The sequence below is a fragment of the Phycodurus eques genome, chromosome 12 (genome assembly GCF_024500275.1).
Source record: "Phycodurus eques isolate BA_2022a chromosome 12, UOR_Pequ_1.1, whole genome shotgun sequence".
NCBI lineage: Eukaryota > Metazoa > Chordata > Actinopteri > Syngnathiformes > Syngnathidae > Phycodurus > Phycodurus eques.
This window is the reverse complement of record NC_084536.1, coordinates 20,732,501-20,753,195: the sequence shown is the minus strand read 5'-3', so window position 1 is coordinate 20,753,195 and position 20,695 is coordinate 20,732,501. Positions and strand designations below refer to the sequence as shown.

The 20,695-nt window shown below is 39.0% G+C and overlaps 1 protein-coding gene across 4 annotated transcripts in view; it reads left to right on the top strand.

Moving 5' to 3' along the window:
* Positions 1-20,695, top strand: part of pard3bb (par-3 family cell polarity regulator beta b) — a 146,755-nt gene that overhangs the window by 37,125 nt on the left and 88,935 nt on the right. For all 4 annotated transcript variants that reach the window (XM_061691603.1, XM_061691602.1, XM_061691605.1 and 1 more), the window contains exons 7-14: positions 4,508-4,591; positions 5,902-6,027; positions 7,570-7,822; positions 8,153-8,261; positions 10,376-10,515; positions 10,597-10,725; positions 18,308-18,499; positions 18,961-19,119. In XM_061691603.1, coding sequence (XP_061547587.1) covers positions 4,508-4,591; positions 5,902-6,027; positions 7,570-7,822; positions 8,153-8,261; positions 10,376-10,515; positions 10,597-10,725; positions 18,308-18,499; positions 18,961-19,119 — 1,192 coding nt within the window. The remainder of the gene's footprint in view (positions 1-4,507; positions 4,592-5,901; positions 6,028-7,569; positions 7,823-8,152; positions 8,262-10,375; positions 10,516-10,596; positions 10,726-18,307; positions 18,500-18,960; positions 19,120-20,695) is intronic.

The following is a 20,695-nucleotide window of genomic DNA, read 5'->3' as shown; positions in this document are numbered from 1 at the left end:
TACTAATACACTCAGATGCACTCAAACATGGCAAATCTCAGCATTAAGTAATGTAAAAGTGATTTAGTCGGTGAAACGAGCCTTGAAATTGCAAAAAAATCTGAAACTATGGACCAGGACGATGGCTATAAATATTAGAACAGTAAAGTGTTCTATAAATCAATGTTTATGTGTTTGTTTTTGAGTCACTGATGTGCTGCCGGAATGCATGCTTGCATATCTGTGCATCACCTGTAAATACAGTAATAGCTTATCATAATTTAAATTAGAAAACCAAGAAGAAGCTAACATTACATTTGAATAAAAAACATTTTCTTCTTGAGAATGAGATATACTGCGAATGGTTTTTGGAATGACTTTGCTAGTGCCACATATTTCTGCCTGGTAGCTGTTTCTGAAAAACAGGAGGTGAAGATTTGGAGTGCTTTATAAAAAGTGGATTTGAAGTGATTTTTCAGATTTTATATGTCATCGCGACCATTAATCATTTGGGTTGGTCTTTTGTAAAGTATCTGTGGAGTTTTTGTCGATTCATCCAGAAGAACATTTGTGAGGTCAGAGTGGTTTGACGAAAGGGCCTGCCTAACAAGCTCTGTTATATTTCAACCCAGAACGGTTTGAGGTCAGGCCAGTCAAGTTCTTCCACACCAAACTGTGCCTCATGGACCTTGGTTTGTACATTGTAGCACAGTCCAGCTCAAACAGAAAAGGGCAGTCCTCCAATTGTCCCACAAGTTGGAAGTTTAGAATTGTCCAGAATTTAGTTGGAGCTGGAACTAAAGCGGTGTACACACATACCAATTTTTGTCATCTTTTTGAAATGTAAGAGACCCCACACATGACAGCATGTGTGTGCTTACTGCTCTTAGAGTGTGTGGTGCACTTGCGACCTACACAGCACACCACACACATAACCAGATCTCTGCTAACATTTGCAAGTCTCTTCTCCCAAACCAGATGACTGACCATTACTGACTTGTAAGATGCAGCACAGTGCAACAGGGCATCCAGACGTAAAATACAAAGAAGAATTAAGATTACAGTAGTTGAAGAAGAATAAATTGAACTAAGTTATCTTATCTTGTAACTACTAGGAATGCTCCAATACCATGTATTCCAAACGCTGTATAAGTACTTACATAATAGTACTCACCAATACCAAGTAATGATACTCGATAATGCCATTATGTCTTGCAATTGTGATGAAATGTGTTTTTTAAACTCAAATATTGTTCACAAACATTTCTTGAACATAGCATGACCTAAAACTATCACCACACGGCTGATGTGGCTCCTACTCCACCTCCTCGTAAGGTGTATGTCTGGCTGGTAAAGTGGTATCAGTGTTGTAATATCTGAACATGTTTTCAAGTCAGAGTATGAATACAGACATACTGTATCAGCACTGATGCTGGTATCGGTACCCACGCATTCCTAGTAACTACATACCAATTACAAACGATTGCTCTTGTCTTTTTATTCTAGTGAATGACGTGTTATGCAAACAGTCAACACAACCAGTTGCGCCTCTGTTCGTATCTGGTAACAACTTCATTGTTCATTCAGTCAGGTGTTTATCGTTCTGTTTCACGTCATAATCACAGAGTCTGTGACTTGGCCGATCTCTGTGTTGACCACGCACATAATGATTTGCGGGCGGGAACGTTGAACAGGTATAATATTTACCATTGTCGGCCTGACGGTTTTCCGAGCAGATCGGGGAGGGAAAATCACTCTTAATACACCCCTCACCACAGACCTATTGCTCGAGAGAATCTTTTAGAGATGTCAGAGAATTGAGCCTTTGCTGACTTTGAGCGCAAGAGAGAGAAAATGTTTAAATGTGCCTCCATTGTTGGTATGTGTGTACCCCACTAACGGTCTAGTTCAACCATCTATTATTTATTAAGAGATGTGTCTGAATTCCTTTGACCACACAGTGTACATATGATCAAATCACATCACACACAACCAAATATTAGGCTGACATAGAAGTCCATTACATTAAAATTGTTCCAAAAGCTTAGGAACACCTGGGAATCTAGTATACCCCCATTGTGATAGGTAGAAAAGTACAGAATATTCATTTAAAATTAAAATTATTCAATTTTATTCCTTATTTTTGCACTTGCATACATTAACATTTTGCACATTAACATTTTTCCTGCTTTGCATTCACCCCCACCCATTTTGTGTGTTGCACTTTGAAGATCAGATTGTAAAAATGTGGGAGTGTAAGAGGAGAATGAGCCATTCAATCCATGAGAAAATAGATGACAGGATGAAAATGTGTGGTTACTACTGTGCTTCTTTTTCAGGGTAATTTCTCCTCTGTGTGTCAGTCTTTCATATCAAGCATCAGTGGAGTGGCAGGTGCAACACCTGCTCTTTTCATCTCTGTGTGCGAGTGTGTGCGTTTGTGCTTGCCCTATTGTCTTTTTGCTTTTGCATTGGCCTCCTCTCTCTTTTGTCACCCAATTTCTCCATATCTTCACACCACTTGAGTTTTTTGTCAAACTTCCCAAAAATCGAAAAGAAAATGTAAATGAATCTCAAGTACACGACTTTGTGTTCTGGTGAGGGTTTAAGAAATCACAGCAGAGCTGCAGGAAGAAATGTGGGTGGAGGGGGAAGGAGGGGTCTTTTTCCCCTCACTCATATTAATACTATTCATTAGCTTTGTCTAATTAATTCTGTGCTTCCTTCATTTCACTTTATCTATCTTACAGTGCTCATTTACTTCTTTCTTCCGTCCTCTGTTTTTTTGCTTCTGTCTTTATATCATTCTGTATAGTTTTTTTTGCCCTCATCCAATGAAATTTTTAGCGACAGTTTAGTTCTCTGTTTGGGAAGGTTAGCAAGAGACTAGTAAACTTAAAGAACTTGATCACAAATATTTAAAGTACTAAATATGTATTTACTGTAGCTTTTTGTTGCTATATATAGCTCAGAAGATAATGACTGCAATAGTCTTAACGTGCCACTTGCCATTCAATTACTCTTGATTGACCTTTTCAATGCAACATTTCTATGTACAGTATGTTTGGTAACCTACAGGTATATATATTCCTGACCTCATTCTGAGGTCCTCATCTGCAAGTAAGATCATAAGATTGAAGAAGCTGTTTGATTTGTGGTCGTACGTTATCAATGGAATATTCATCACTATATTATGTACGGGGAGGTTCACCTCAGGTCTCTCTTTTCCATAACTGGTGACTTGGGTGAGATGGGTTTTATTCAGCTGACCTATCTTTCCCTCCCTTGCCACATCTGTTTACTTCTCAATCTTCTTCATTCACCTTCACTGTCCTCAATGATGATAAGACATCACCAGCTTTATTTGTTTATGTTTGGAGGAGAGACAAGAGATCGTGAGAATGTGTACCTTCATCGGTCACCCTGCCATGATCAACAGTCCTCTCTCTCTCTGAAGTCTATGACCGTACCTACTGCTCAGTTCATTGGGTACTCTGGGATGGGTTGAGGGTTTCGAGAGAGCAAGACAAAAGAAGCAGATGGCATTAGAGACATAACTGAGGTTGTAGCTACAGAGCATGAAACTACAGTGATGCAAACTTCTTTTTAAATAAACAAAGAGGGAGTAGGGAAAATGGCAGGCAAGGATTATTGGCTGTGCTCTGATAGATAAACTAATCAAACAAAGACTTCTACAACCACTCAAATTTAAGCAGAGAAGCAATACAAACCAGGTTCACATGTGAATAATCCAATTTAGAAAGACATATTCATAGATGACGAACAAGGCAGAGAAAAATGAAGAAACATTGTTGGCTAACTTCCACACATGCAACAAGTGTGCTGTTTGGATGACTTTCAAGAGAATAATCCCATCTCCAAAGACGAGGTTTGCACTCATGGATTAATTTTACAAAACATACTTAAAAACAATGACTAAATTTGTGAAAGTAATATATCAGTCTAGCCTAGAATTAAGTACATGTACAGTGGAACCTCCATAGAACGGACCAATCGGGACGGGGGTTTGGAGTGGTGGGGGTTCTCCAATATCGCTGCTTGTCCGTTATATTGAAGATAGGGTGAGAAGCTCGGTCATCCGGGAGGATCTCAGAGTAGAGCCGCTGCTCCTCCGGAACGAGAGGAGCCAGATGAGGTGGCTGGGCCATCTGATTTGGATGCCCCAGCAACAGCAGCCAATTATGGAACTGGCCTTTTAAGTGACAAATGAAAACTGTTTTTGTACACATTGTTAAATCCTGACGGTCTGTTTTATCCGATATCAGTTGTATTGGGTGTCCGTTTTATCAAGGTTCTGCTGCACTAAGAACAGGCTAATTTCCAAGACCGCATTTACTCTTTTTTTTTTGTTTTGTTTGTTTGAAATTTTTTGTTGTTGTTGTAATTTTCATACTAATTCATGTTTTATTTAGTCAACAGACTAATGAATAGATGTGTTAACTTTCTTTATGGAGATGATAATATTATTAATCATATATATATATGTGTGTATTTTAAATTTGTGTAGCCTGACCAGAACTGTGGAGATCATTGGAGGGGACAGTCCTTTGGGAATCCATGTGGTTCCCTATTGCTCATCTCTCAGTGGAAGGTGAGTTAAGTACACACAAATACAAAAGAGGGTTTTAGTTGTACTTGTCATTTTGGTTTGGCCCTATCCAACTGTGATTTTACAGTGGTGCCTTGACTTGAATTTAATCTGTTTCACGAGCAAGCCCGTAACTCAAATCACTCTTATCTCAAATCATCTATCTCCTTTGAGATGAATGGAAATACCTTTAATCCGTTCTAGCCACCCATGTACCACCTGACATCAACAAAAACTTTTGTAGCATCAGCACTTTAGGAAAACAGCACACTGCACTATAGTATTTTTCTAAAAAACATACAGTAATAACATCATTAAATACAATGTAAAAAAAATTATAATAATAATCAAGTAAAATCAGTAAATGTACAAAAACCCTCTTTTATTGGGGGTGGGGGGTTAAGTTCCAGAAAACCCCCAATTTATTATTTCAACTCTTTTGAGTGTGGCGTGTGTTTTAAACGGATAACGTACGCAGTAAGGTTTCTTTATATGCTAAAAACATAAGATGACCCCAATTCACCTTCTGTAAGTCATCGCTGCCACATTTAAATCAATTGATCTATAAAGCTGACTGTATCAGAGATGTGCAGGTGAATAATTGTACTACATTGACTTTTAAAAATAAATTTGTGACACACTGCATCCGAAATAAATGAACCATGATATAGTGAGGGATTACTGTATTCTTTGGTGATTCCTTCTGGTCTACTTGCTTTCGCCACCAGGGGGCAGTATAATACATGCATGCGTACAATATGAAAACAAAGAAGGCGGTTACAACTGCTCCGTAAGCAGCAGTAATATTAGTCTTTTTTCGTAGAAGTCCAAAAATATATGCCTGTGAGTAACAGTATATTGTCTGCATACGCTACATGTGTCAATACTAGTTTAGTTAGCCTGTCTACTGGGTTCGGCATTATGTGTTAGCATTAAGCTACCGGACTTCCTCCAAACTAAGTTACGTGGTGTTTGGTAAAATTTCACAACGTGTGATTTTCTTTGTTTTAATTGTCCATTAAACCTCAATAGGGAGGGACAATAAACATCTTAAAAGCAACCACGAGGCCTCTTTTTCTGAAGAATTGTCCACTATCTGCCACACTGCTGCTTGTTGTGAAGTTTGCTGCTCCCACCAGGAGCTTGTAGCTAACATTTTTGCTAACAACTCCAGTTTTCTACATCCTTTACATATCCAATGTATACTGCTGTATTGTTGAAGTTAAATAAAAATGTAAATCTAGAAAAGAAATCACATAAAAAAATGCTCTGGGAGGTCTATAATACACTTTCACTGACGACTTTGCTCACAGGTCTCTTGGTTTGTTTATTCGTGAAGTGGAGGAAGAGAGTCGCTCGAGTAAGGAGGGTTTGTTCCAGGAGGATGAGTGCATCGTCAAGATCAACAACACTGACCTCATGGACAAGACTTTTAGCCAGTAAGTTTACTACAGCTTTTGTTTTTCAGGCCTAGATCAGAAATTCCATTGCCAGTAAATTTTCCATAGTGTAGTAGTATAACAACCAAAAGGACCAACGTAATGATTTATCCATCCATCCATTTTCCATCCCGCTTATCCCCACTAGGGTCGTGGGGGTGCTGGAGCCTATGCCAGCTGACTCTGGGTGAGAGGCAGGGTACACCCTGAGCTGGTTGCCAGCCAATCGCAGGGCACATATAAACAAACAAGCATTCACACTCACAGTCACACCTATGGACAATCTAGAGTCTTCAAATAACCTACCATGCATGTTTTGGGGATGTGGGAGGAAACCAGAGTACCCGGGGAAAACCCACACAGGGACGGGGAGAACAACACACAGGCAAGGCCGGATTTGAACCCTGGTCCTCAGAACTGTCAGGCGGATGTGCTAACCAGTCGGCTGCCGTAATGAATTATGTGTGCTTTTTTACGTAACTTAATGTATAAGAATGTTGTCATATCCCAAAGCTTGAACAAGGTATGATGGTCTCTTCCTGTTTCCACTGATGTCTCCTTCCTCTCGTCAGAGGGCTCATTTATCATGTACTGTAGCGACATCAAAGAACAATACAAAAGACACTTGGCAGATGTCTGAGGGGTAATCCACCGAGATCACATTGTGTTTCTGCTCATTGGGTTGAATTATTTTCAGAGAAGATTTGTTCAGGACTCATTTGAGACTCGATGTTTGTCAGTGTTTATTACATCAGTGAAGCACCCGTCAAGTAGACTAACTTGGCGGCATTTGGGGGATGCAACCTAATGATATTACATTACAGAACATACATATGAATTTGTGATGAATGACAATAAACTAGATGCTTTAATAATGGCATTCCATTAAATGTCCATAAAAAAGATGGTCATTGCGTCAGTATATAAAATGATTATCCTGGATTGCATTGCAATGTATAGGTCTTAATCCTGTGCACGCCACCTATACACTGATTTACACGTACACATTTTATGCCCTTTTATATGTAACCTAACACTTGCACACACATTGTTGTTAGGGCTGGACGATATGGCCCTAAGGTTTTGGGTGGTATTTTGGGTGGGGGCTGAATACATGTTACGCAAGTGTGTCTTAATAAATTAGAATACAGTTTAAAAAAAAGTTTGATTCAATAAGTTAATACAAAAAGTGAACCTCTATGCAGATCCACCATCCACCACACATAGTGATCACTTTTTTTTTAATAGACATATATAATTTTATTAATTGAAGTCAAAACAACACAAGATGTAACATCTGCTTCAAAAACTTACAGGATTATAATTATTTACACATCTGTCATCAAAGACTCTCATCCACCATTTTAATGTCAACTCATTTAAAAACGCCACCATTTTACGGCAGTTGTTGGCCTCTGCTTGGTATATTTATTACATTGTTCCATGCTAGAGGCTGCCATGTATATTTAATCAAGTTTTTCATCTCTAATGATACATTGTGTGTTTTTATCTTCTATATTTGTCTCTATTCCCATCTCCCAGAGCCCAAGAAATCTTCAGGCAGGCAATGCACTCGTCCGTCGTCTCTTTGGAAGTACTTCCCTCATCCAACAGAGAACGCTTTGAGAAAAGTCTGATAGGTCAGCTTTTTAGCAACAACGCCTGTCCTGACAGCAGTCCCCGGATTCCCAAAACCAAAGAACCACCTCCGCTTGTCAAAGCCAAACCTGTATTCAAGCCTCCTGAGAGTGCTATCATGAGTGTGGCAGAGGATGATGGCTCTCTGGAAGCTGCTGTGAGTCTAAAGTGCTGATGCTCCAAGCTAACCTTATTCACAAGATATCTTGACGCAAATAACAACCAAAAAAGTCTCCACTAAATTGATACACAAATAAATTAATGTTTTCAAATAACTTCGTTATTAAGTGATATTCAAATATTTTGAATAGAGTGAACACCCGCTATTTGTGGGGTTAGTTAGTTACCGTAAATCACCAACAATTGTAATATGAATGTAATTTAAATATTTGGTTGGATTGCCTTGGAAAAAAGCAGTTCATGCTCTCTGCACTGTATTAGTATTTATCTTTTCACTGCTGATATTTTCTCTTTTCTCTCAACCTAGCGATCCAAAGGGGGAAGTGAGGTGTCGCTTTCTGAAAAAAGCCCTGCCCTGTCCAGCCTGATGGCCAATAAGAAAGGAGGATGGAAATTGAGAATTGACCTTAAGAAAGGTGAGTCCTGCCACACAACATTTTGTAACCTGGATTTCCATTGATTACCAAAACCTCTTTAAAAAAATAAAATAAATCAAACACAAACATCTGTGGTATAATCAAAAACTAGGAAGAAGGAAATATTATAATTTTTGTAATCATAATGTACTTCTACTAAAAGATTGCTAGTTTCATCCATGTTTCATGGTAATTAAGAAATTTGAAGCGGTACAGGCCATTTGTGGTTAATATCACTGTAATCCCACAATCTGATGCCTGGTAATACTACCGTCTGCAATTCAAGTGAAGTTTATGAATTATTATTTTTTTCTTTCTTTTGCTTCACAATGAAGTTTCAGGATTAGAAGTCATTATGCATGTTAGTCATCAAAGACTCAACCGCCCTTTCATGTCAACTCTTAAAAAAGAGCCCTCATTTTACAAGTTGTTGGCCAATGTCGATATATATGTGTGTGTGTGTGTGTGTGTGTGTGTGTATATATATTCTCGTCAACTTTTTAAATGTAGTGTTGCCCTGTGGGCTGTTTAACTTTATTGTTACATTACGCGGCTCTCCAAAAAAGATTTTAAAAAATAATACGAGCGCTGGGCAGCAAATGGTACCCTGACTGAAGCCAAAGAAAAAGCAAAGCACAATCCCAGAGTGGATGCTTGTTGAATTGAGGTATGGTGACGCCTCGCATGATGATTCAAAAACAGAGATTTTATGTGACAATAGAGTCAAATTTTACACCCAAACTTTGATTTGATCCCAAATCGTGATTTTCAGAAGGTACATTTAGGATTATTGTCTCACCATTATTATTCTAAGTAGTTACTGAATGTATTACTCTGTTACTGTTGACCATATTTATATCTCACAGTTCTTAAAATGTAGCTGTTTTTTTTTCTATCTCGCCCTTTTCCCTGCTGCCTGACTCTCCCTCCTCTCTCCATCTTCTTGACTTGTTCCCTTCAAGGTCTATTAAGTCTTTATTGATCTGGTCATTTCTGCTGATATGAATTCATAGCAGACTAAACTGCTGACTTGGCACTGCTAAAGAGACCAGACTAAATGAGGTCTATAAAACACACAACCAGCCTCTGTGTATTGGGCACTGGCATTCATGTTTGAGTGCTTTCTTCCACATTGTGTGTGCGGTTTCGCCTGCACATGTGTGAGCCTGTTTTTCACTGATTAGTATTTTAATCTTCCTCACTTCTCTTTCCAGAACATTCACTCTTGGACTGCGTTAGACTTACACCTCATTTATGCTTTACTGTTCTATAGCCTACTCACCGCCTCCACCCCATTCTGCCCCACATCTGAACTCTTTGCTGATATGAGCCACTGTTTTAAAGCATTGCGCACACTGAGTTATATCTTCTGTGCAACACAAAGGGGCACAAAGCACAGTGAGGCATTAGTTTGCTTCCAACCAATGCTGAAGTATTTTTTTTTCACCCCTGCACCCATGTGAGTGTTGGGCTTAAAACGAGGTGTGGTCAGTTGTATTCTATAGCTCGTGTTGGCTTTTGTTAGCCCAGCAACAAATACACGATAGTACACTGCAAACATTTTCGATTGCACTTTTTGGGCCATACTGCTCAAATATCACAAAAACCCATACATAGATTTGTAGCGATCATCTCATAATGTGATACCTCAAAATTCAAACTCCCAAAAGGTCATACATTTGGGATTTTTAAAGCACGTCTCAAAAATTGCACAGAAACAAATGATGTTCAAACCGTATTCATGTATGACATCACATGAGGCATCAGCGGTCCTCACACATGGAAAAGTTGGGTGGGTGGGTGGGTCACAGCTTTCCTTAGTCACTCGCCCAAGACTGGCTAGCTGATATTGTCATGTGTCATTAAAGTTAGGGTGTAACTCGTTTTGCTGTAGTTATTTTCAATATTTAACAGTGACTTGCAATGGTGATGGAATGAGCCGAAAGTTGTAACAAAATATTTTGGGGGTGTTTTAGTCGTGACTAATGTTGTCTAGGAATTAATTATTAAATTATTATTAGTACAAAAAGTAGCTACTTAAGTGTAAACAGATGTATATATGCTTATTTGTGAATAGGGATGCACAAACGTGGTCATCTGACTCACTTGTCTAGGTTTGGAGGGGCTTGGATTTACAGTGGTAACCAGAGATTCGGCAGTTCACGGTCCTGGTCCAATTCTTATCAAAAACATTCTGCCACGTGGGGCCGCTGTCAAAGATGGGCGCTTGCAATCAGGAGACCGCATATTAGAGGTATGAATAATCATTGAACCACTTTTTTGCTCCAAGGTTTATATTCCTGTTGTTGTGGTATGCTTTAATGGCTTTTTGTAGGTAAATGGCGTGGACGTAACAGGTGTCGGTCAGGAGGAACTGGTGTCCATGCTGCGCAGCACACGGCACGGAGAGAGTGTGTGTCTTGTGGTTCTACGACAAGAAGACATGTTTCTGCCCCGCGAGATGGTAAGGTCCAGTTAATGCTTCCTTAGGTGACCAAATGACTTCCTCCACCAATCATAGTAATTACATCTTTCTGAGCAGCTATCCCTTTCCAGTTAGTTTGATAGTGGATTTCTTACTCTGATGAAACAGTCATTGTTTTCTTTCTTTAACAACCTGCACTTTGATTGTTGAGCTAATCAACAGGCTTGTCTGTATGACGCCCAACACAGCAGTCTAGAGAAATGCCATTTTTATTTTATTTATTTTTTTATTGGCATTAACTAAGGGCATTACATTTGTGTGGTGCATCGTGAGCACACTGTAAAGCTTCAGGTTTAATGTAATTTTGTTACGCCATCACTGATGATTTGCCATTTAATAAAATGCATATTTAATGGGATTCTGTTTTCGATTCTCATGTCTGGGTTCTCCATTTTTTTCTTGGAAAATGTTTTCAACTGTGGTGTGTGACATGATATCAAATAAAGTGCTCTTCTTTTATATTTCACCCAGTGCTTAGTCAAAAATGTTTTGAGGTCACAGACAAGACATACAAATTAGAACCATTATTATTATTATTATTATTATTATGTATTAGCATATCTTTTTTTCAGGACATTAACACACAATGTTTTAGCACTCTGTTGTCTTGAGAGGGCAACTCCATTCAGTTAATGAATCAGCTTCAGGGCTAATTTTCACTTGCAAGGAAGTAATTAATTAATAATCCATTAACACTGTGTGCAACAGTTAAGAGACACCATTTTTTTGCACATGCAGAGTTCAAGTACTGTTACACCCCTTTACTCTTGGGCCACTTGGTATTTAATTAATTCAGCCGCTCTTTTTTTTTTTTTTTTTTTTCTGAGCAGATATTTTGCACCTTGTGCACTTATAACGTAATCTAGAGTTCAGTTTGTACAAATGAGAATGCAAATGTTATCTTGGAAAAATGGAATGTGGTGATTATTTGAATTGGAGAAAAAGGCAGATCGATGACGCTGCGGCTCGACGGTTTGAAATTGAAGAATGAATGTGAAAAATGGATGGATTGACTCTGCATTACAGTTAATCGTGAGAACTGATTAATTATACGGGTGAACTGCAATTTCTCATAGAATAGCTTAGCTCAGCTTGAATATGTCAATAAAGTAGCAATGCGTGTGGGGGTGTGTTTCAGACATGATTATTTAGTGATTGTGTACATTCTATGATGTGTACCAACAAGGCACAGGTTGAGGAATTTAACCATCATGCTGTTTCTGAAAAATGACTAGATTGATTGTGGCCCTGGCTAAGTAATGAGACTACACAGGATTAGAGCATGTGTGTTGGTTTTTCGTTAACGCTATCCAGTTTCAAGTTTGGAGGGACATTCCCACAGTAGAAAATTGCTTTAACCATCTAAGATATCTAAATTATTTTGGTCACTTGGTAGTGTCATGTTTGACCTAAATCAGGTTCTTGCCAAAATGAATATAATTAAATAGATCGATAAATGCAACAAAGGTAACCATGGCGAACGGCACTTCATGTATCCCAAAGCCCCTCATTCACTTAGTGCACATCTCCTTTGCTTCTATTTATGTTTATTTACTTATGTTGAACAACTGAGTAAGAATAACAACTGCTTTTTCCCAATTACTGCATCTGCATAATCACAAATACCTTTAAGTTCTCAATTCACCTGACATTTTTTTTATAAATGCTATTTTTGTGTGATGTTTTGTTAATTGGGATTGCTAGATCATGGCATGTTGGTTGTGTATGGGATATTGAGCCACGAGAACTACGATGAAATAATGGATCCATCTTGTCGATCTCCTCCCCCACTGCCGATGTTTCACTTCATACCACCATCTGGTGTTGTAATGTTAACATCTGTGCTTTGTGTAGTACAAACACAATCCTGTGTTTCTACAAAACACACACTGGTACCCAAACACCTCTACCTAAGCATGTAGTGTAACCATGTTAATAAACATTATATACATATAATCACACATGCTGTATAACACATTACCAGTTCTTTGTCACAATTATTAATACATAATTGATTTTAAGAACAACAATTCAGTGTTTGAGGTGGCTACCTTCTTGAAACGAAAAAAATCTACTCCTAAATAGAACTGAAATGCTACAAACCTATTGATTACACCAGATGGACCCCAATGCATGCCCTCTATGTTTTAAGACAACATATTGAGAAGCTGCTTCATTCTGCTCTTCCATACCTGACACCACTACTGTGCTTGTGTGTTACATTTCACTAGTAACATCCCCATTGTGACCTGATACAACCGTCCTTGTACATTTCCCCATCTGTTATGCCATCACAGACCTGTGCGTGCACGCATACACACAAACTCCAAGGCAGCTTAGTGTCACTGTAGGAGTTCCCATCATCTCAGGGGATGTCAGCTGAGAATATGTCTCTTCTTTTGTTGTTTCCTGAGCTCCCTGTATTGCCATTTATTAGCACATTCGTCGTAGGTTGTGTTGTAGACGTATTGCATTCAGATGTGTCATGCAAGTGTAACGAGATGCATTCGTCAGGCAGTCAATAAAATAAAACACTACGTAAACATTGGTAACGAGGGATTTTTAGGCCCACCGCACACCAAGTGCCATGGCCGAACATGACTGAGCTGTCACAATGTGCGGAGTTTCGCAACTAGATTTCATGATTGGCTGACCGAACGAGGTAACAACCGATCAAAAATGCACAAGCTTTCACAAAACAAAATAAAAATTCGTTTCTGGGTTCTGAATCCAAGTGAGGCGCCAAGCCATACTAACACAATACATACAGTACCGTATATATACGCATTGTGTTTTACAAAAATACTTAACCTCTTTTCATAATTTTATATGTACCTGTGGCTAGAAAGCAAAGTGTGGAGAGGCTGTTGGCAACAAAAATATCCACACAGTCTCCTTTGTCGCTTGTTTCTTCTCTTTGTGGCCTTCCATTTCATCCGTGACCATTGTGCCATATTTTTGTTATTCAATGAAAACTAATTCTGTGCAGTATATGGTCTGTGGCGCCTCAAAACCCAATACAGGCAGGGTTGGTCGATGCGTGGTGCTTAATCGCTTGGTGTGGGGTGAAGAGTTGCTAACTGTAATTCTGCACCGGTATGTAAGATGTACCCACTAAAATAATTTGTAATCCGAACATTTTGACATACTGTACATATATGAGAGAACAAAAGCTACCACCATTGCTGTAGGATAATAAAGTGGAAACAGCACTAACACACAAGCAAAAAAAAAAAAAAAGAAACATAATGCAACAAATGTCTAGAATCTTAGGATAATGAATTTATTCAAAATCGTCCCTATCACTGAATCCACTGAATTCTTCATCTTCTGCGTCTAATAGAAGGAGCGCGTTTTCCCCCCGACATTACTCACTTGGGTGGGATGGTGTGCGCTTCTGCAGAGCAGCTCTGAATGCCTATCCGAATGCTTGAAATCTCCTCTCTGAAATTCTGTATATTGGTAATGGAAGGGAATGGCTTTAGTATCAAAAGATATTCACTTTTTTTCTCTAAAACCAACATTTATATAAACCTTTGCCCTGCCTTTTCAACTTCCCCCCATTAAACTGGTCTTCTTGTTACAGCCTTTACCCTTTGGCATTTAGGTAATCGTGGGAGAAGTGTGATGAGCGATTTCACAGCAGGTGCTTTTGATTTAAGTAGGCACAAATGGGATAGTTATTTCCAGTAGTCAAGAGCATAAACACTTGAAAAGAAAGTGTTGCAGATTACGTGAGCAACTGTATTATCACCCAAATCTACATATAACGGTGGGTAATGTTTTTAAAGAATTGTCCTTAGAATACCATCCTTCCGATAAGACCTTTTGTGTTTTGTTAATTGTGGTGTTAAACAGCTCTGCCTAAACTAAACTCAACAAATTCAAACTGTTTCAATGAAAAGTCCATGTACTGTAGTACAGCTTGTTTTTCATGTTTTCTCTCTGTATTTCTGCCTTAAATTATGTAAATGGTGTGTGTAGGTGTGTGTGTTTTAGTTGACTACTGTGACTATAATTTATGTCGAGTCAGTCATGCTTAGTTTAATATATCACAAACACACCAATAGACACGCTGAGACCTGTTAATGGTACATAATCCATTTGATCTATCATTGCAGTAAGCCATTTAAATGTTAAATGACCAGCATGGGGAGGTTCATTTGCAAACATATTTTTCTATAATGAGATGCATTTGATAGAGTACCTACAACAGCCAACAAATGCACACAAACATAAAGTACTTGTTTATTCTTTGTATTCTCCAGTGATATAACCTTAATTGTATACAGTCATTATTAAACAACAGTCCATAAGGAATACTGTATACTGTACTGTACTCCTATGGTAGTTGCATCATTCATTGAAAATGTTATGCTCTTGCTTATTTACTATATTAATTTCACACACCATCACACACACACACACTGATTAGTAGTGCTGCCTCTTGTCTTGTCTTTTCTCTTATAACCAGGAGGTGGAATTAATCAGATAGATTGACAACATAACATGCTTTGCATATTTTCGTCAGATTCTTCGAACAAAGTCATTCCCCGTGTGGTGTGGGGGACCTAACCTGCAGCCAACATCTGTTGGTTTAAATTCTTTACAAAGTACCACTAAATCTGTTTTTTCTCCAAAATGAGTGCATTGTTTGTTAGTCTTGACCCATGCAGAATACTTGGAAAAGAAATGATTGGAATCAAGGATGTTGTCCCTCCTATCCTGTCTAGACAGTCAGTCTGATCTGGGAGGTGTGCGGAAAGGAACATTATCATAACCAAAATGATTTGTAATGCCAGTACTGTATATCCATACAAAAGGAATATTACAATTTCCTAAAGTCGCTGTAAAGTGAAAATAAATGTCTTGTAAATTTGACTCCCCACAGAGAAGTGTGTTGTTAACAACCGTGCCAAATTTGAATGATTAAAAAAAAATAATAATAATCGGCAAGTACTGTGGAGCCTCGGGTTACGAATTTAATTTGTTCTGTGACCCCGTTCTCAAACCGAGGTGATGTTTCTGATTGAAATGATTCGAATTGCACTTAATCCGTTCAAGCTGAAGAACTTTGTATTTACCTTATTTTGATCGTTGTGTGGTTAAAAACGAATATGTCCAATATACTGTAGAAATAGGGGAAAACACAATTTATGATGAGGATATAACAACGGGTTTGCTAGCAAATGAGTGTAGTGCCTTTTCGTGTACAGTAAGGTTTTCGTTCACTGTGGTTACTGCTAGCCCTGAATATGGCGACCACCTCCCACAATGCAGCGCACAGCGTGTCGTCGTGGGGCTTCTGGCCCCATGACATAAAGTGCGGAGCTAACCGGCTTCCTGGGGTCCTCTCAGCTGCGACGTTACCTCTTCGCTTGGGAATTCAAATGACACTGAGCTGTTATGTAAATTTTGGCATCCACGGAAGAGTCATTTGCGGGGTGTAGGCATAGCTACAGTAAATAGCGAAATTCATGCTGCACTGGTATAAATAGTAATAATAACTACCTGTAAGTAACTCATAATTACGCCGGGTAACCACTGATGCAAATGAAGAAGTACATGTTTTTAATTAAAAAACCTAGGTTGTTTTGTGTCTTCCCTCCTCCTTGTGGGCTCTCGTCCCTTCTTTAGCGAGACCTCGGACCTTGCTGAGAAGCATGTTAAATTTGCTCGTCTCATTCTCCGCAGCTTCAACTGCTTTATAGAAGATGCCCATGCCGCAGCGCAATTTCTAAGGCTACTGTATGTTCAGCCTGTGAGCCCTGTAGCCCTGGAAACCGGTCCATCTCGCATCTTGTTGAACCTTTTAGCTGTCATCATGCATCCCATTTGCAATTGCTGCATGGCTCATGATGGATGCCTATTATGTCTGTGTTCACCTGAGGCTAAGGACTGACAAATTATCCCTGTACTGGTTGGAGCTGCAGGCAACTTGCAAATGGGAAGAGTTCTGTTGCTTGGGAACATGTGCCAACTGTTCTTTGATGATGAATGTTCTGCTCTGCTTTTCCTGGTTTTACAAAATGATTACAATACATGCTCTGTTGTAGCTTTGGATGATAAGCATGATAAGCAAACAGGAAAACTGGGAGGAACAGGCTTCCCCTGTCAGTGACATGATCATATTTGTTTTTTAAAGGGGGCGTTAGTGTTAAAACTGCTTTAGAGATTTGAATGTAGCCTCACTTCAGTAAGCCCTCCTCCCATGAGTCAATGACCAAAGCCATGTCCCTCATCCGTAATGGAGTGTTACTATAACACTAAACGTTATCGGTTTGAAGTATTCTTTTTGGAATGTTCAGTCAATTAAAAATGAAACACTGGTGATAAAAAGAAAAAGCGGTGATTACCTCTCCCACAGAAATGTTGCTAATTCCGCATCGCTTCTGAATCCTCTCCATTGCCTGAGTTTCCGCCACCTCTGAATGGCACCTCCCATGTTCACACTTGTTTTGTCTTGGGAGCTGTCCAATTCCTTCTTTTGTTGTCTCTTCACTCTGCTTCTGTTTGCTTGTCTTATGTCCAGCTGGGCATTTTTATATTTTCCAGCGCTGGATACTCTGTCACAGTTTCAGTAAAGCTCCTGAAGCATAAGGTAACAGGTCACTGCGAGGCTACGGGTATCTTTCCGCTATGAGTTTGGCAAATGATTAATACTTTGTCCGTTACGTCTTCGGTCTCTGATTGGTTGTTTTTCCTTGGGGGTGGTGTTTTCCTAAAATCTTATTATAGGTTTGGTACAAGATGGGGCCCAAGAGGGCTGATTTTTACACAGATCATTTACTAATATGCTACAGTTATGTCATACTGACAGTTGTAACAAATATGACAAGAAGTGTTGTTGTCTTTTTTTAAATTGCTAACTCTGCTTTTATACATATAGAGAAACTGGCTTCGAAATGCACAGATTGGCCTCAGTTAACAACGGTACTGGCTTATAGTGTTTCAAGGTTGAACGGTGAGGATTCAACTAGTTTGTGTTTGTTTTACTACAGTACTTGCTTTTTTTCCATTTTATTATTTATGACCGAAAAATGTTTTCTATTCACATACTGTATGTATTATTATTATGAGTTTACTACAGCATTTGCGGTGGTTAACGGCATATAAATTCGGGTTACACTGCCGCCATAGGAATAGAACACATGCGTAAGTCAAGATCAAGGACCCCCAAGATAAACTGTACTTCCTTATAGAGTGGCAGGAGATGTTTATTAACTCAACAGCAGTGTGTATCTTGCATCTGGTAGGGGTAAGCAATTTTTTTGGTGTGAGTTTTAATTTTTGAAAAATCCTTTGTGTGTATGAAAGTTCCATTCTTGACTATAAGACTAGACAATTGGCTTTTTCTTTCCCTTCAATTTTTTGTGTTGGTGCTTGAACCTTGTGTGCGGGAGTGCAACAGGTGTATTACAAAGAATGGAGGTAAAGTAATTTGGATGTGTTTGGGGTGACTAACCGCATGTTCTCGAAAACTAATTATTATTTTTTCTTTCGACGGTAAATTGAAAATGATTTACGTCCATCTCTTCCTGTTTTGTTCCATCTCCTTTAGAAAGATGAGGGCTCTCGTGACCCTGGCTTAATTTTGGAGAATGGAAAGGAGCAGCTCATGTTCGAGGTGCCCCTCAATGACTCTGGCTCAGCTGGGCTTGGTGTAAGCCTCAAAGGAAACAAGTCCAGGGAGACCGGAGAGGACTTGGGAATTTTCATCAAATCCATTATACATGGAGGGGCTGCTTACAAGGTGACGGTCCCACAACGTCACCTAAAATGCATTCGTTTAAAGACTTCATTGCTCTTGTTTACTTGGTTGATGTTTAATATGTTGATAATTAGACCAAACCCAAGATTTATTACTCCGATTGGCTGACTTTCCTCAGGTGCAATGACTTTGTGCAAATCACATTAGAGGCAAAAGATGGGGCCGGAGAGGGCTGATTTTTTTCCACAGATCATTTTACCCATAGTACTACTGTCAGGTCAAACTGACAGTTTTAACAAATGACAAGAGTAATTTGAATTTTACCGCCCGTGACCATGATAAGGACAAGCGCTATATAAAATGAATGGCTAGATGATCACCGTTAAGCCCACAAGTTTTTTTTTTTTTTTTCGGGGGGGGGGTTTGTGGGGGGAAATGAGCATTATGGAATGGAAGAAATGAAACACACCCAGTGAACATGTGTTCGTCTTTTTGTGGTACAGGATGGACGTCTGCACATCAATGACCAGCTTGTCGCTGTAAATGGAGAGTCTCTGCTCGGTCGCTCCAATCATGTGGCCATGGAGACACTCCGTCGATCCATGTCACATGAGGGAAATTTAAGAGGGACCATCCAACTTGTGGTGATGAGAGTTCTGAAGGTACGTGCACACCCCTCAACACACACACACACACACACACACACACAGTGTGGGAGGAAGTCGGGGTACCTACAGGAAAAAACAAGCTAGCACAGGGATAACATGCAAAATCCACACAGGAAGGCCAGATCTGAGGTTCAAACCCATAACCTCAGAACTGTAAGCAGATATGCTAACCACATTCTGTCATGCTGCCAACATGTTACTTCAGATTTAAAATCTGTCTGTGGTGCAATAGACCAAAGATTATGCAGATTTATCATACAGTATACTGTAGCACCAAAAGCCCAATTGTCAATCATTGTCTTCAATTTTCAATGAAATTGATGGATCTTTTCCTGAGACTGTTTCCTGTAACAATTTATTTTGCCCATGTGGAATAAAGTAGAATTATTTTTCACAGGCTGTTGACTTTGCTTTGCTTTGCTGTTGACCTTTAGCTCCATTTATACTTGACACTAGTCTCCCTGCTCTCCTTTCTGCTCTTACCAGCTAACTGCAAAAGAGCATTTGCTACATTCAGCATTTGCACTGGTTTTTTACCTTTGTGAGCATGCACGTGTGACTTGGTGTTCATCTCAGCTGTATCGCTTTTCTTTATAAGTAAAAAAAGATTATTTTCATCTTGGCTGCTATTCAGCAGATCCATTTTGCATCGCTCTGTAGAATCTATAAAGGGCTTTGTGCATACTGAGCTTGGCTTGAATGTAAATGGATTTTTTTTTTGCATTGGCTGTTGGTAGTGAAAGGGAAATATGTATCATTGATCAGTGAAAACATCTTACTCCAAATTTTGTGAGTTGTTTTTATTTTATCAGAATAAAAAATATAATAAAAAATAAAATGAATGTTTCCTTGTAATTTTGTGCTTAGGCTTGTGGGCTTTGAGATTCCCCAACAACAGCCTGATGGCAATTTTACCGAAAACAATAACGATTCGAACAACGCTTCGTCTTTTGAAGAGTGAAAACACAATTATTACACAAACTGTATGGGTGCTTTTCATATGACACAAATGTAATATTCTATCCTATCCCCCACTGCACTCTAAATTCAATTTTTTTCCAGCATGTGTCACATTTTTTGATGAATGATTGGATACATTAAAAACATGAAATTCAACATGGTTTTCATTGCTTCAGACATGTTATGTTGTGTTTCTTGAAAACAAGTGCAAAAGGTCCCCGAGCCCTTTTAGTTACAGATATTATGTTTACTTAAGAAATATGGGCTGTGCATACAGAAGGCTATTACACATTAACATAACAATGTTAAGATCTGAATTGTGAGTGTAGATAAGAAACTGTGGAGATCCGTATGGCTTAACAATGTACCCACAAAACACCAAAATATAAAAAGCACAGTGGCGTCCACTCATGCGATGGATTTGTTCCTGAGCATGTGGCTGCCTTTTCCTAAATATTCATATTCAGATGTGTGCTGCCAGACAATATTGACGCGTTCAGGGAGGAAATGAAGGAGATTTGAGAGCTATTACAGACAATCTTTTGGGTGTTTGTTTGAGTTCTCCTTCTTAAGAAAAACAGAAAAACCATGCATATGCATATATGTTAAT